At 50.6% G+C, this 12,774-nt stretch overlaps 3 protein-coding genes and 2 non-coding genes across 5 annotated transcripts; all 5 read left to right on the forward strand.

The window, feature by feature from the left end:
• Positions 1–1,666: 1,666 nt before the first annotated feature.
• On the forward strand, positions 1,667–1,737 carry NCU15193. The gene has a single exon. It is a non-coding gene; the product is annotated as a tRNA-Gly (tRNA).
• Positions 1,738–3,656: 1,919 nt separating this feature from the next.
• NCU06973 (interferon-induced GTP-binding protein Mx2) lies at positions 3,657–6,385 on the forward strand (the record flags this gene model as incomplete). Its single annotated transcript, XM_957520.2, has 7 exons — positions 3,657–3,776; positions 3,895–4,152; positions 4,315–4,416; positions 4,475–4,532; positions 4,600–4,672; positions 4,724–5,597; positions 5,678–6,385. The coding sequence occupies 7 exons, from the start codon at positions 3,657–3,659 to the stop codon at positions 6,383–6,385; spliced, it is 2,193 nt and encodes a 730-aa protein (XP_962613.2).
• Positions 6,386–6,686: 301 nt separating this feature from the next.
• Positions 6,687–6,771, forward strand: NCU15194. The gene has a single exon. It is a non-coding gene; the product is annotated as a tRNA-Arg (tRNA).
• Positions 6,772–6,934: 163 nt separating this feature from the next.
• NCU06974 (histidinol-phosphatase) lies at positions 6,935–8,426 on the forward strand. Its single transcript, XM_957521.2, has 3 exons — positions 6,935–7,363; positions 7,448–8,002; positions 8,091–8,426. The coding sequence occupies exons 1-3, from the start codon at positions 7,202–7,204 to the stop codon at positions 8,322–8,324; spliced, it is 951 nt and encodes a 316-aa protein (XP_962614.1). The 5' UTR covers positions 6,935–7,201; the 3' UTR covers positions 8,325–8,426.
• A 1,265-nt stretch (positions 8,427–9,691) lies between these two features.
• On the forward strand, positions 9,692–12,179 carry NCU06975 (hypothetical protein). Its single transcript, XM_957522.2, has 2 exons — positions 9,692–11,302; positions 11,363–12,179. The coding sequence occupies exons 1-2, from the start codon at positions 10,000–10,002 to the stop codon at positions 11,767–11,769; spliced, it is 1,710 nt and encodes a 569-aa protein (XP_962615.1). The 5' UTR covers positions 9,692–9,999; the 3' UTR covers positions 11,770–12,179.
• Positions 12,180–12,774: the final 595 nt, after the last annotated feature.

Genomic DNA, 12,774 nt, shown 5'->3' on the forward strand with positions numbered 1-12,774 from the left:
GTTAGGCTGTCAGGCCTAGTGGAAGTTGGAAAAACCCGTTCACAGACCGCTATACTCAGATGAACTTGGGGTCTTTGGCAGCCATCGCACATCTTCCACGCCAACATCCCTGGTGCTGGTAACTGAAAGCAACTCACATGATCAACCGTTGAGTTTCTCAGATAATTCTGAACATAGCAGCCACAGAGCCATTAACATTGTCGTCCAATCGGTAGAATGAAGCGTCCCAGTCTGCATGTCAAAAACCACGTGTCGGCAAATATCGCAATGGTCGGACGGGATGGTTTAGCAGTTTGCAGTATGCCTAACCTCCTCACATCCTCCTCTCTCGGATATTTCTACCTACCTCTATGCCACTTTAGTATTTCGGAGGAAGGAAGCACGACAGAACCGTTCGAAGTTCAGATCCGGGCGTACCAAGCTTTACTAAATGCCTACTGCGGGGAAGAAGCATATCATGATCGGCAAACATTGGGAGGAAGAAAGAGAGACCATATATGGAGTCGTATCAACAAACATCAGATGTTGGATACTTATTCACTCAACTATAGGAGCAGGACGACAGCGACATAACATATTCGATGATAGGTGACCATTGGAGAGATTAGCCGTGGTTAGTTGCTGGTTGATGAACATGATGCTACCTTCTACGAGGCCACACGCTGTTAATGATGATCAGTTTTTACTTCACGGTCTGGTGATGGATCTGTGGTAAATTGGTGGGCTTCTTTGTTCGCAAACCAGCATTCCATATGTCGGACAGCTTCCCATGAAACTCAACTGAGAAAAAGAACCATCTCTCAAATGAGAAGCTAACGGCCATATATCATCACTCATTGACGCGCACTTCTAAGAAGTCCATTGGAATAAGTTCTTCACAGCGAAACAAGCGTTTCTCAGTCTTCACAGATGTCAACTCGGCAATCCACAAAAAGTCGAGTCCCTCCACTAAACAACAACTCATCGCCAGTCAGTTGAAGCAACGGCGTCCATTACCACCAGTGCTGCATACATACCTAGTGTGGAGCTGCAGTGGTCTCGTAGTCACCGATCATGAGATCCTCTCCCAAAGTCCGGCACTTACCATAACAACCCCTGTTCTCCCACGAAGCACTAACGACCGTATCCTACCCTCTACCTTACTGTAGACTCGCATTCGTCGCCGTCAAACTCTCCGGATGTTCAGTGGGCAGGTGATGCCCAGGTTCTGCTCGAGCTACCGTGACAGTTGACGAGCAGTTACCTAGGTACTCAGAGTGCTTACTTACCTCTAGATGGCCGTAATGACACCCCAACTTTGATGTCTCATTTAGTTTCTGCGTCATCTCCGTCGAAGGTTCCTGGAATTTTATTACGGCAAGATTGTAAGGATTGGGCGAGGATCATTTTTTTTTTCTACAAGCTGCAGACCTTGGGTACTATGTAGGTATCATTTGCTTTTGGACGACACAAAGGTACGAGAGTTTCCTTGAGCTAGTCAATCTTGAAACTTGAGGGAAAGTTTTTGGAGACGATCTGCACACACTTGATAGATGCTGGCTAGAATTTGGGTAATGCAATATTCAAGTGTCGCTGGCGATGCCCGGAGTGTATCAGGCTTGTTGCAGCAAGTACAATTTTGCGTGCATGCTATAGGCTCGGAATATGAGTTATCCATTACTAAGAAGCGCCAGTGGTTTAGTGGTAAAATCCATCGTTGCCATCGATGGGCCCCGCGTTCGATTCGCGGCTGGCGCAAATTTTTCTTTTCTGTTTTCCTATCTTTTTTTTTTTCCGCTCAGGTTTCCACTTGTTTTCCCTTTTCATTCTTTTCCCCCATCGTCTTATAGCTTTATTCCTTTTTCCATAGATCGATGCTACCCAATGTTTATTCTCTCATGTCCTCGTTTTCCCTCCATTGTGTGGTATCGTGTTGCATCAGTTGAACCAGGAGTTACTCGCAGCACTGCAGTGGTGCGCACGCTACGGGAAGCATAGGTAACGATCAGGCTTGCTCAACCATTAGAGCAAACTACGCACAATTAGCCCTCTGGCTCGACGTCCCATAATTTCTTCCATTGTCATTGATACGCGAGTCACTCTTACATTATTTCCATCGTTTTTCCCTTCTCAAAGTTCCCGCTGCAGTGTCTCTTAACGCATGCGCCACCAGGGCAGCTGCGACACAAACTTGTACTAATAACCTCACATTTCATCAGATACTGTTGTTGACTCGCAACGCCGACATTGGCAGAAGGGGTTTTCATAAGGTAGTCGAGACAAGCTCAAAGTCTTGCACGAATTTGTTATATTGGCCTTTCAGTCAGAAACGAAGCTGAATTTGTTGAGTGTCTGCAGCGGGGAGTGGTAAGTTTGGCCGCTTGGATTCAGAGGACTCGTCATAGAAGAGGTATCCAATTCACTTGCCCTTGCCTGCCAGGTCGTTCGGAGAATGGGGCCGGGTTTTAAACAGCTCTCAGTATGTATTTGGTACTTGAGAAGCAGAATTCAACGACGCTGTCACGGCTGCGTTTGGCTCCAGCGAAGTAGAGAATGATCTTTATGGTATCCTACATGCCTACTGATCAATCGCCACCGACTGAGGTGATCTCTCGATAACATCTGTCGACAAGCTGTGAATCTATTTCCTGCTCCAAGACAATCCAGTGAAGATCCTCACGGCGAAGTTCATTGCACAACTGAGCGGCTCGCACAGATGGAGATGGCAGGGGATGGGTAGTGAAATCAATGAGCCCATGCAGACAGACAAACAAACAAACAAATTAACAACAAGCAATGACTGCTGAGAACAACCACACCAGGAAGGCTTTGAGGTTTTATTATCCCAAAAGACAGGGAGAAATAAAAAAAAAAAAAAAAAAAAAGGAGGAAAAGTGCATCGAGTTTGCTAGCATGAGAAGAGTTACCGACTCCCCTACTCTCCGTTTGCGGTGGCGCCGATACCGACCAGCCAGTAACATCAAACCCTTCACGTCCGTTTTATCATCGGCAGCAGACTTTTCGACTCACGGGAGGGAGAGGCCTACCACGCGTGCGGGATGAGATTCAAAAATTTGTTTGTCCCAAGCCTCTTAGTGCCGTAACTTCAACATCAGCAGCCCGAATGGAGATGGCTACAGACGTGAATCGGATATTGTCGACACCAGGCAAGAGGAAAGCTACTTTGGGCCTCAAATGACCTGTTTGTTGCAAACAGCGACCATGTTGGAAAGGCAAAGGTTAGCTGACTACCTACCTCCGGCGAGAAGGTTGGAGGCGATTCGATTCGCGTAAAGAGAATTGGATGATAAGTAACGAGGGTGACCCGCGTCCTCTGCTCCTCAGGGCCTACTCTGTAACACACACTCTCCAGCTGTTGAAGAGAAAGTTCTTCGTCATTCTCATTTTCATCTGGAGGAACTCGGATGGACATTTTTGATAAACTTGCACTTCAAAGACCAAAAGTTCCGCAGCCAGAACCACCATCACCATCACCATCACCATCGTCCTTATCTCCCCAATCACGATCTCCACCATTACTACCTGCGCGAGAAGTACCATCACGATCACTACCTACGCAAGAAAGCTTCATTCGACAACGACCACTTACTCAAACACCAACTACTCAAGCACTACCACCACTAGAACCGGCACAATCTCCTCCCATTCCTCTCAAGATGAGTACCCCGTACAACAAAACCAAAGGCCTCCAAGGTCTCGACAGTCTAGGCAACCACATCTACCTCGAGAAGCAAGATCGTCTCCGAGACATTGGCATCGACATCCAGACATCTCAGGTGACTACCTATCCAAATTTCCCTTCAATCGCCTACGCTACCATCATGCCTCTAGAGCCCAACTCCATAACTGAGCCTGCATCACCTCAATTAAAGCTAACCCCAGCCCCCCTTTTAGATCGTCGTAGTAGGCGGCCAATCCTCCGGCAAGAGTTCGCTCCTCGAACTTTTGACAGGTTTCGCCTTTCCCCGAGGCCAGGGCCTCTGCACCCGGTATGCCACGCAGATTACGCTGCGGCGGGCCTCGGTCGTGAGCATTGTTGTCTCCATCACGCCGAGGAACGATTGTGAGGAGGAGCTGAAGGCGGAGCTGAGGGAGTTTAGGAGAGAGTTGGAGGAGTTTGATCCGAAGGAGTTGGGAGAGATTATTGAGGATGTGAGTATTCCTCGCTTCTTTTATTTCCCCCTTTTCAGCGTGACTTGGGTTTTGAGTACCTACCTACCTAGCCTTCCTGAGGACAGGACCTCTTGATATCTGGATATTGTTGTTGTGTCAGGAACTCCGGGGTACTGATTGCTGACTGCTGACTGCTTCTAGGCTGCTATCGTCATGGGCATTCGTGCCGGTAATAACAAGGATGATATGTCTCTGCCGATGTTCAGTGATGACATCTTGAAGGTCGAAATCTCGGGTCCTGATGTTAGTCAAACCTTCCCAGACCGTGGTGGTTGAGCCAGGTAGATTGACAAAAATGCAGCAACCTCACCTTACGGTTATCGATGTGCCTGGATTGTTCCAGGTTACCGGCGATGCAGGTGAGTAGAACAGCATGGGCTTAGGGAATCGCGGCACCTGGAAACATCCGCTAACATTTCGAACTAGGCGGCACCACTGAACTGGACAAAACTATGGTCGAGAGAATGGTGAAGAGATACATGCGGAATGAAAGAACGATGTATGTCCAAAGCCACCCACCTTATAGTTTTTCATTCTGACCAGAACGAAGTGTCCTAGCAGTTGTGCCTTGTCTTTCTGACCCGGCTACGGAACGCATTCTTCAAATGGCCAAGGAAGCTGACCCAGCCGGTGTCCGGACTATTGGCGTTCTTACCAAAGCTGACTTGGTCTATGAGAAAGCCGTCCTTAGCAACCTGCTTAAGCAAGTGCAAAGTGGCACCCTCAAGCTGGGCTACTTCATTGTTCGCAACAGAGGTGCCGATGAAGACGACCTCTCTATCGACCAGTGCAAGCTGAAGGAACGTGAGCTCTTCCTCAAGCCGCAGTGGAGTGAGATCAATCGTATCGGCCGCACTGGAGTTGAAGCTCTCCGGTCTGAGCTCCAGACCTTGCTCATGGACCTCGCCAAACGAGAATTGCCCAAACAAAAGGCTGAAGTCCTGGACAGACTCACTGATTGCCTTGAGAAACAGAAGGAGATGGGCATCGCCAGACCGGATGCTGTTACACAGAGAGAGTACCTCACCAAGCATGCCTCCAAATTCGAGCGCATTGCCCGAGATGCCCTAGAGGGGCGATATGGTGTCAACCCGATCTTCGCTGAAGAACCCCAACTCAGGCTGATCACCAAGATCATCAGTCTGAACGAAGGTTTCTCGGACTTGATGTGGAGGAAAGGTCACCTCCGCAACTTTGAGGGAAGTACTGCGAAGGAAAAGACGAAGAGGTATGACGCCGACGACTCCGAACCGTTGGAGTACGAAGAGCTGGCAAACGAAGCCCACTCCGCCGCTCTTTCGTACCCAGAGCTCAGAAATGTCTTCCCCAATGACAACTTTGAATGTGAACCCCCTTCGAATGATCCGATCATGGAACACATCGGCCATTGTTACCGGGAGAGTAGAGGCCCGGAGCTCGGAACGGTATGTCTTTCCAGGGCTGCTTGCTTCGATATTTTCTCGTCCAAAGGTAGTCTGTACTGACCTATCTACTCTTTGTCTAGTTTGGCGGCTCGATGCTCCCCATCACCTTCCGCGAACAAGCTCGAAAGTGGGCTCCTATTGCTAATGCTCATGTTCGAACCGTAATTCTCACGGTTCATTGCTTCATCAAGCAACTACTATCCACCGTGTTTGTTGATGAGCGCATGCGGGATGAGCTCTGGGAATCAGTGCTTCACGATGCCCTCATTGTCGCCTACGCTCGCGCCCTTCGAAAGGCTGATTATCTTATCGGCATCGAGCTCCGGAGTTGTCCATCAACATACAACCATTATTTCGCCGACAACTTGCAGAAATCTCGAACGGAAAGGATGGAGGCGCAAGTCGCTGTCTTGGAGAAGGAGAGCCAGAGTCGGGTCGAACAAGGGAGTAGCGCGGCGGTAGACACCAGGGCCGAGCTAAAGAAGATGGCCAGAGAAAAGAGCAACGCAGAGCAGGTCAAGGAGGATATTCACGATACGCTCAAGAGCTACTACAAGGTGGCCAGAAAGCGGTTCGTCGATGTCATGTGCCAGCAGGCGATTGACGACCACTTGCTGAACGGGGATGACAGTCCCTTGAGGATTCTGACGTCGGATATGGTGGCCAAGATGAGCGACTCGCAGCTCGATCGGATTGCGGGAGAGGACGCGGCTACAAAGAGGGAGAGGGAGAGGCTGGACGCTGAGATTGCGGGGCTGAAGACTGCTTTGGATGTTCTGCGAGCCTGAGGATGGAAGGTTGTGACTTGAGAACAAGGGAAGGAACTTATCTATCTTCGCACAGAACCCGCCTATGGTACCTCGGTGATAAAATATAGTAAGTGTGGGATGGACAGTCTGTGATACAAGTATAATTCACCATAGAACATGTGAACAGGCATTGTCTGGATCAAACTCGTTATATGATAGTTGTATCACTTTTTGTTGTCTTGTTTTTGTTTCGTCAGGGTGTGGATGGCGTTGTTGCTGCTAGTACTCTGTATACCCCTATAGGTGAGATATTTTGGTATTTCTTATAACAATTAGTGGTGGTCCGGTGGCGAAATGGTATCGTGTGGTCCTCCTAATTCGGGAGGATAAGACTGAGGTTGTGGGTTCGAGTCCCATCCGGATCGTCCGATTTTTTGCTCTTTTTTCTTCCCTAAAGTCTGAGTGGACTTAGTTCCGAGGTTTTTCTGTTTTTTTATATTTTTAGTCTACGGGAAGTTCTCAGAGCGTGACTTTTCATGCCACTTAGTTACAAACGTGTGCGTGGTGCAAACACGGGTTTTGTTACAATTTGTGTGTCTTGTTGAGTCACGGTTTGATGGATGCATGCGGGAAATTCCTCAGTTCTGTGTCGAGGAACTTCAACTCAGCCTAAACTTCAATAGAGCGCAGCGCCTCTTGTGAAACATCTCTTCCTGGTTTTTCTCCGTCGTGCAAGTGATTACCGAAACATTCGCTTGGATATCATCAACCAGAAAACATTGATCCTTCCAACTGTGATTGTGACTGAGTTACTTCGACCCAGTCCATACTTTACTTCACATCTCATTCCCAACCATGGCGTTCACGATGCATTCCCACTCCGGGCAGTTCTGCCCCGGACACGCCAAAGACCAACTCGAGGAAGTGATCAGACACGCCATCAGCGTCGGCTACAGAACTATCGGTCTGACAGAGCACATGCCCCGTACCCAGCTCTCGGATCTCTACCCGGAAGAGGTACAACCAGCCGCACACGCACACGCATATCCCCAATCCCAATCAACTCATCATAACTAACCAAACTACCTCACAAAACTCCAGCTCGACCCAGACCAAGGGCAAACAACTCTCGCCCAGCTCGTCCCCCGCCACGCTTCTTACCTCGCTGAAGCACAGCGTCTCCAAGCCAAATATGCCTCGCAGATCCACATCCTCATCGGCTTCGAAGGCGAATGGATTCGCGGGGCTGAGTACGGTCCCCTGATCAGCTCCCTGTTATCTTCCGCCCCATGCGTCGACTACTTTATCGGATCCATCCACCACACGGCCGGGATTCCAATTGATTTTGACAAGACCATGTTTCTGCAGGCGCAGGACGCGTGTGGGGGTTTAGAGGAGAAACTGTGGGAGAGGTACTACGATGAGCAGTTTGAGATGCTCAACGCGACGAGACCGAAGGTGGTGGGACACTTTGATCTGATCAGGTTGTTGTCGGAGGAGCCGGATAAGAGGGTGAAGGGGTGGAGGGATGGGGTTTGGGAGAGGATGAAGAGGAACTTGGAGGTGTGTAAGGGGTTGGGGGCTTGGTTGGAGGTTAATACTAGTGCTTTGAGGAAGGGGCTGGAGGAGCCGTATCCGGGGAGGGAGGTTGCTGAGGTGAGCTTGCGGTTTTTGATTTCTTCTTCTATTTTCCTCACAGTTTGAAAGGTGATGAACGCTAACCAACAACTTGGTGGGTTTACAGGAATGGATCAAGATGGGCGGCAAGTTTACGTTTTCGGATGATAGCCATGGGATTGCACAGGTTGCTACGAACTACACAAGGGGCTTGGATTACTTGGAGAGTTTGGGAGTTACTGAACTCTGGACGCTGGAAAGGGTTCCTCATCCCGGAACGGAGAGGGATATCAAGTCGGAGTTGAGGGACAAGGCCGTGACCATTTTCGAATTCCGCCAGAGCTTGCGGTTGGAGCAGTAGACGTACTTAGGTTGACAATTGCGATTGTTCAGTGTGGCAGAAAATGTTGGTCACTTCGTATAAGCCAACAAGCCCGTGCCAAGGCCGGAAGTCGTAGCCCTGTATGCCTCGTGTTCGCCTCTGTGTCGACAGTAAAGAGAGTCATTCGTTTGCCCAACGGTCTCGTCTCAATTCTGCGTTCTTATCGATTCTGCCTCATTTGTTTTTGGATAATCATGCTATGTCAAATGAAGGTTTCTGATGCAGGTTGAGGCAGCCAATTCGGGACCTCCCGCCCCAGATCTTGCCAACGCGCATGACTTTCCTCTCTGCCTCTCTACGTGGTCTGCAGTGTACCTAGCTCCGAGCGAATGAGAGGCGCGGTAACATGGTGGCTTGCTGTCGAAAGTGAGAGGCATTCGTTGGTCCAGGCGTGATCTCCCAAACTTGTTTCGAGTGCACTTTGAACACGAACGACATGGTACACCTGACAACAATGGACCAACGTCAATTGTGCAGCCGAGGAATGCTGACTATTCAATATCAAAATGGCTTCGATGCAAGGGAATTGAACCCAATATCTAACACTGTAGTCAGTAACTTTGAAGCGAAGAGTAGCTCGCGGCCGTTGGGGCAACGATGCTATTTGTTGCTGATGTTCAATCTGTTTGGGAGAAGAGGGGAGGGGCATGTGACGAAGTTAACGTTATCTACGCCAGGGAGTGAAGGAAACGTCAAGACGGGGGAGTGGGTACGGCGGGATGATCATCGCATCCATTGTCCGCAGCCGTCAGGCTGTGTACCTCTGAGTATGGTCCCTTCCAAATAAACAACCTCTTCCTGGGTTTCCAGCTCTTTTAAGGCGGCTCGGAATTGAGGCAAGCTCAGTCAAGATGATGACTGCTTTGGCTGGTATACGAAAGATGAGTGATCAGCGTAGGTGAATCGCATTCTCAGTGTTTGGAACTCACCATCGTCCCGTCTGCTGGGTGAAGCGGGCATGATTTTTAAATCCAGCCGGGCATAAGAAGGGAACATAGTCCAATCCTGTTAGCGGGGAACTCCTCCCGCCCTGGCTTGAACAGGGGAGAAATGTGGCGTTCTAGAGGATCATGTAATCGGTACCAATCCACAAAAAACCAGGGTAGAGAGAGCTTCAGTACACAGCAGCCTGAACCTTCTCAGTCTTTTATATACAATATTCAAACAGGAAATAGTTCCAGCGATTTTCCAGGACTTGCATCACCAAAGTTCACCGAACCAAAGTTCGGAAAACTATCTACGATATTTGGGGTGTACATATCTAACCACCTATCTTACACACTGTACGGCTCCTTGTCGAGTACGCACAGACCAAGGCGGGCTCAGGGCACTCCTCAGCTGCAATTCAAAGCCTAGTTGCCCCATCCTTTCACCCTCCCCTCTTCCCCGGCTTTTCCTTAATTGACACCACCTCTCAGTCGCCCCCCATCCGCACATCCCTACCTCCATACAATTCCACACACCTTTGGCTGCTACACCAACTTTCCTCAGTCACACACCCATACGTTCGCTACACGCCCGCCCCCGGCTCCGATCTGGTTTCAATAGCCCGGCCCGTTCCCGACAGGCCAGCCTCAGCTCGACTTTCCATCCAGTTCCGGAAACCAAGGGCCAACGTCATTTTCAAGAGCATCCAGTCGTCACTTCTTTGACCATGTCCTCCGGGAGCGGGCATCCCGGTCTGGGCTTTGGCAGCATTGGCGGCCAGCTCCGTCGACAGTACCAACCGCACAACGTCAACACGGCATCCTCCAACAAGCCGTCGCCATCGCTATCGCAACAACACGCGTCGCCATACCAGTCCCAGGCCTACGCGTCCCAACACACACAACATGCTCAGCAGACACCGCAGAGCCAGTACTCGCACCACCTCTACACGACGACGACTCCCCCGATTCCCAGCGTATCGACCGTTCAAAATGCCGCACGACAACCCCAGACACAGATGCCGCCAGCGATGCCGCGTCAACGAGCCCCTGCTCCTCGACAAATGCAGCAACAAGCCAGCACCTTGCCGAGCTATCTTCAACAATCGTTGAACCAACAGCCCATACCTCAACAGCCCTTGACTGCCCAGCAGCTAAGCCAGCAGCCCATGAGCCAGTCGCTCGGTCAGCAATCCCTCGGCCAGCAGTCTCTGACGCCATCGCCCATGAGCCAAGCGCCGCTGAGCCAGGCCCTTACACAGCAGTCTCTTGCCCAGCAATCTCTCGCTCAACAGTCGCTCAACCAGCAGTCGCTCAACCAGTCCGTTCAGAATGACAACTCCATCTTGTCGCAGCAGTCAACACCACACCCGCCATCGCAGACAACGTTGCCTCCAGTTCAGCCGCAGATTTCCCAGGCGCAGCAGGTACAAAAGGTGCAACAAGTGCAGCATGTACAACAGCAACCAACCCCTCCTCACCCGGAGCCCGCGGATGCTGCTCAGGATACCAGTCATGATGACGACATGGAGATTGGTGGACACCAGGGCGAGTCCGGAGATGATGATGCGAGCAGCTCGAGGATGAATGACGGAACGCCTTTTGTTCCACGACAACCACGTGGTTTGATGATGTCAGCACCTCCGCAGGGCGGAAGCTTTGAAACCCTGGACGCCATTCATAAGCATGTATTGGAATACTGCACTTCGGTAGGCTATGCCGTGGTCATTGGCCGATCGAAAAAGACGGTTCCGGGTCTCAAGAAGGTCTTGTTTGTGTGTGACCGTGCCGGGAAGCCGCCTAAGCGGGTGAGTCCCGAGATGCGGAAGCGCAAGACGACGTCCCGCAAGTGCGACTGCCCATTCGGCTTCTTTGCCATTGAGCAACGCACGCAGTGGACTATCAGATACCGCCCCGATGCCATCCACCTTCAGCACAACCACGGCCCCAGCGAAAGTCCTTTGTTACACCCCGCTGCGCGGAAGCTGGACAGCAAGATGGTTGCTGCAGTTAAGCAGCTGAAGGAAAATGGTATGTCATTTATCGTTCGCATCTGCCGATCAAGTTCTCGGTTAGCTGACGATTCTCCAGGTGTCGGTGTTACCGAGACGCTCGAGATCCTCCAGCAAGATCACCCCCATGTTCCCCTTCTCCCGCGCGATATCTATAACGCCCGTGCAGCCATCAACCGTAACCCGCAGAAGGTGGCAACTGGCTTGGCCGAGAACCGGCCCGCGATTTACAGCAAGCCACAACCGTCAGCCGAGGAGCGTATCCGTGCGGATTTGCGCCGGGAGATTGCCAAGGCAAGAGAGGAGCTCGAGAAGGTCAAGGCAGAAAGTCAAAAAGAAATTGACGAACTCAAGGCGACACTCAACGAAAAGAACAAGATTATCGAAAAGTTTGAACAGTTCATTGACATCTGTAACCAACGGGTTATTGTCAGGCTGAACGATACCGGCTCGTCAAGTGCTGGGGCAGCGAGCGGAAGCTCTTGAGTATGAAGAAAGGATGACAGAGAGACACAGGGAAAAGAGGGAAATAGAGAGACGATAGCGTACTGCAAGAGTTATGCTTGGCCCGAAAAAGTGTTTATTTTGTTACGAGCAGGGATTGCTTATAGGTTAAGGCTCTCGGTGTGTTCAGGGCTCGGTTCATGGTTTGAAGCATAGGCGTTAAGGTTCAGCTTTATTGGTTATTTTATGTCCGAGACAAGTTTTCGGTTCGAGTATCATGATGGGACGGCCAGAAGGAAGCGCTGATGGGTGGTTTATGGGGACACTGGGAACTTGACGGCCTGATTCAGCAGTTGAATGCGCTGAATTAAGTATAGACATTGTTGTTGGGCGATTGCTCGAATTGACGCTAGTGTGTTGTCGTTGTCCAGAAGCAATCCCCCATCGTTTACATGATTCGTTTTTTCTTTTTTTTTTCTTTTTTTTTTTTTTCTTTCCTCATGCGGGTTGAGCACCTCTATGGCTGGTGTTTTGGGACGTCGGACGAGGGTCCTTGCCAGGTAGGTCTGTTAATCCCACCCCTTCATACCTAGGTATGGAGGGCTTCTGATCTCTCGATGACTCTGTGCCTACACGCAGGAACCATTCTGCAGATGTGGCTTACGTGATACAGCAGGCCCTCGAGTGATGAGAGATGTAGGTACTGGAAGTTCCCGGTGCGTCCAAAACTCGACCGACGGTAGACTGACGGATGGCCTGGAGTTTAGAGCTACCTCTACCTCTACCTGGGATATGAACGTAGAAAACCCCGCCATGGTTAGGTGTGTCTTCTAGATCTACACCCTTGACGGACCGTTGAAGCCTGATGTTTCGTATATGACTGACCAATGAAAAGCCGCAAATCTCTCCAGTCAGGGGTTCTGACACATGGATTCGCCGCCTTCGTTTCGCGACACTGCGACAGGGCTTGGATTGGGCCACAGCACAGGGTCGCGAGTCCCGCGCGCCGTCCCTCCCCTTTGCTCTGGGGGGCAGGGACCGGAACGC

The sequence above is a fragment of the Neurospora crassa genome, linkage group IV (genome assembly GCF_000182925.2).
Source record: "Neurospora crassa OR74A linkage group IV, whole genome shotgun sequence".
Taxonomy (NCBI): Eukaryota; Fungi; Ascomycota; class Sordariomycetes; order Sordariales; family Sordariaceae; genus Neurospora; species Neurospora crassa.

Bases quoted from the DNA above. Each gene is read 5' to 3' on its own strand.
- NCU06975 (XM_957522.2), top strand. From the start codon at position 10,000: ATGTCCTCCGGGAGCGGGCATCCCGGTCTGGGCTTTGGCAGCATTGGC. The intron at 11,303-11,362 runs GTATGTCATTTA...ACGATTCTCCAG, and splicing joins TAAGCAGCTGAAGGAAAATG to GTGTCGGTGTTACCGAGACG.
- NCU06974 (XM_957521.2), top strand. From the start codon at position 7,202: ATGGCGTTCACGATGCATTCCCACTCCGGGCAGTTCTGCCCCGGACAC. The intron at 7,364-7,447 runs GTACAACCAGCC...ACAAAACTCCAG, and splicing joins CGGATCTCTACCCGGAAGAG to CTCGACCCAGACCAAGGGCA. The intron at 8,003-8,090 runs GTGAGCTTGCGG...GTGGGTTTACAG, and splicing joins CGGGGAGGGAGGTTGCTGAG to GAATGGATCAAGATGGGCGG.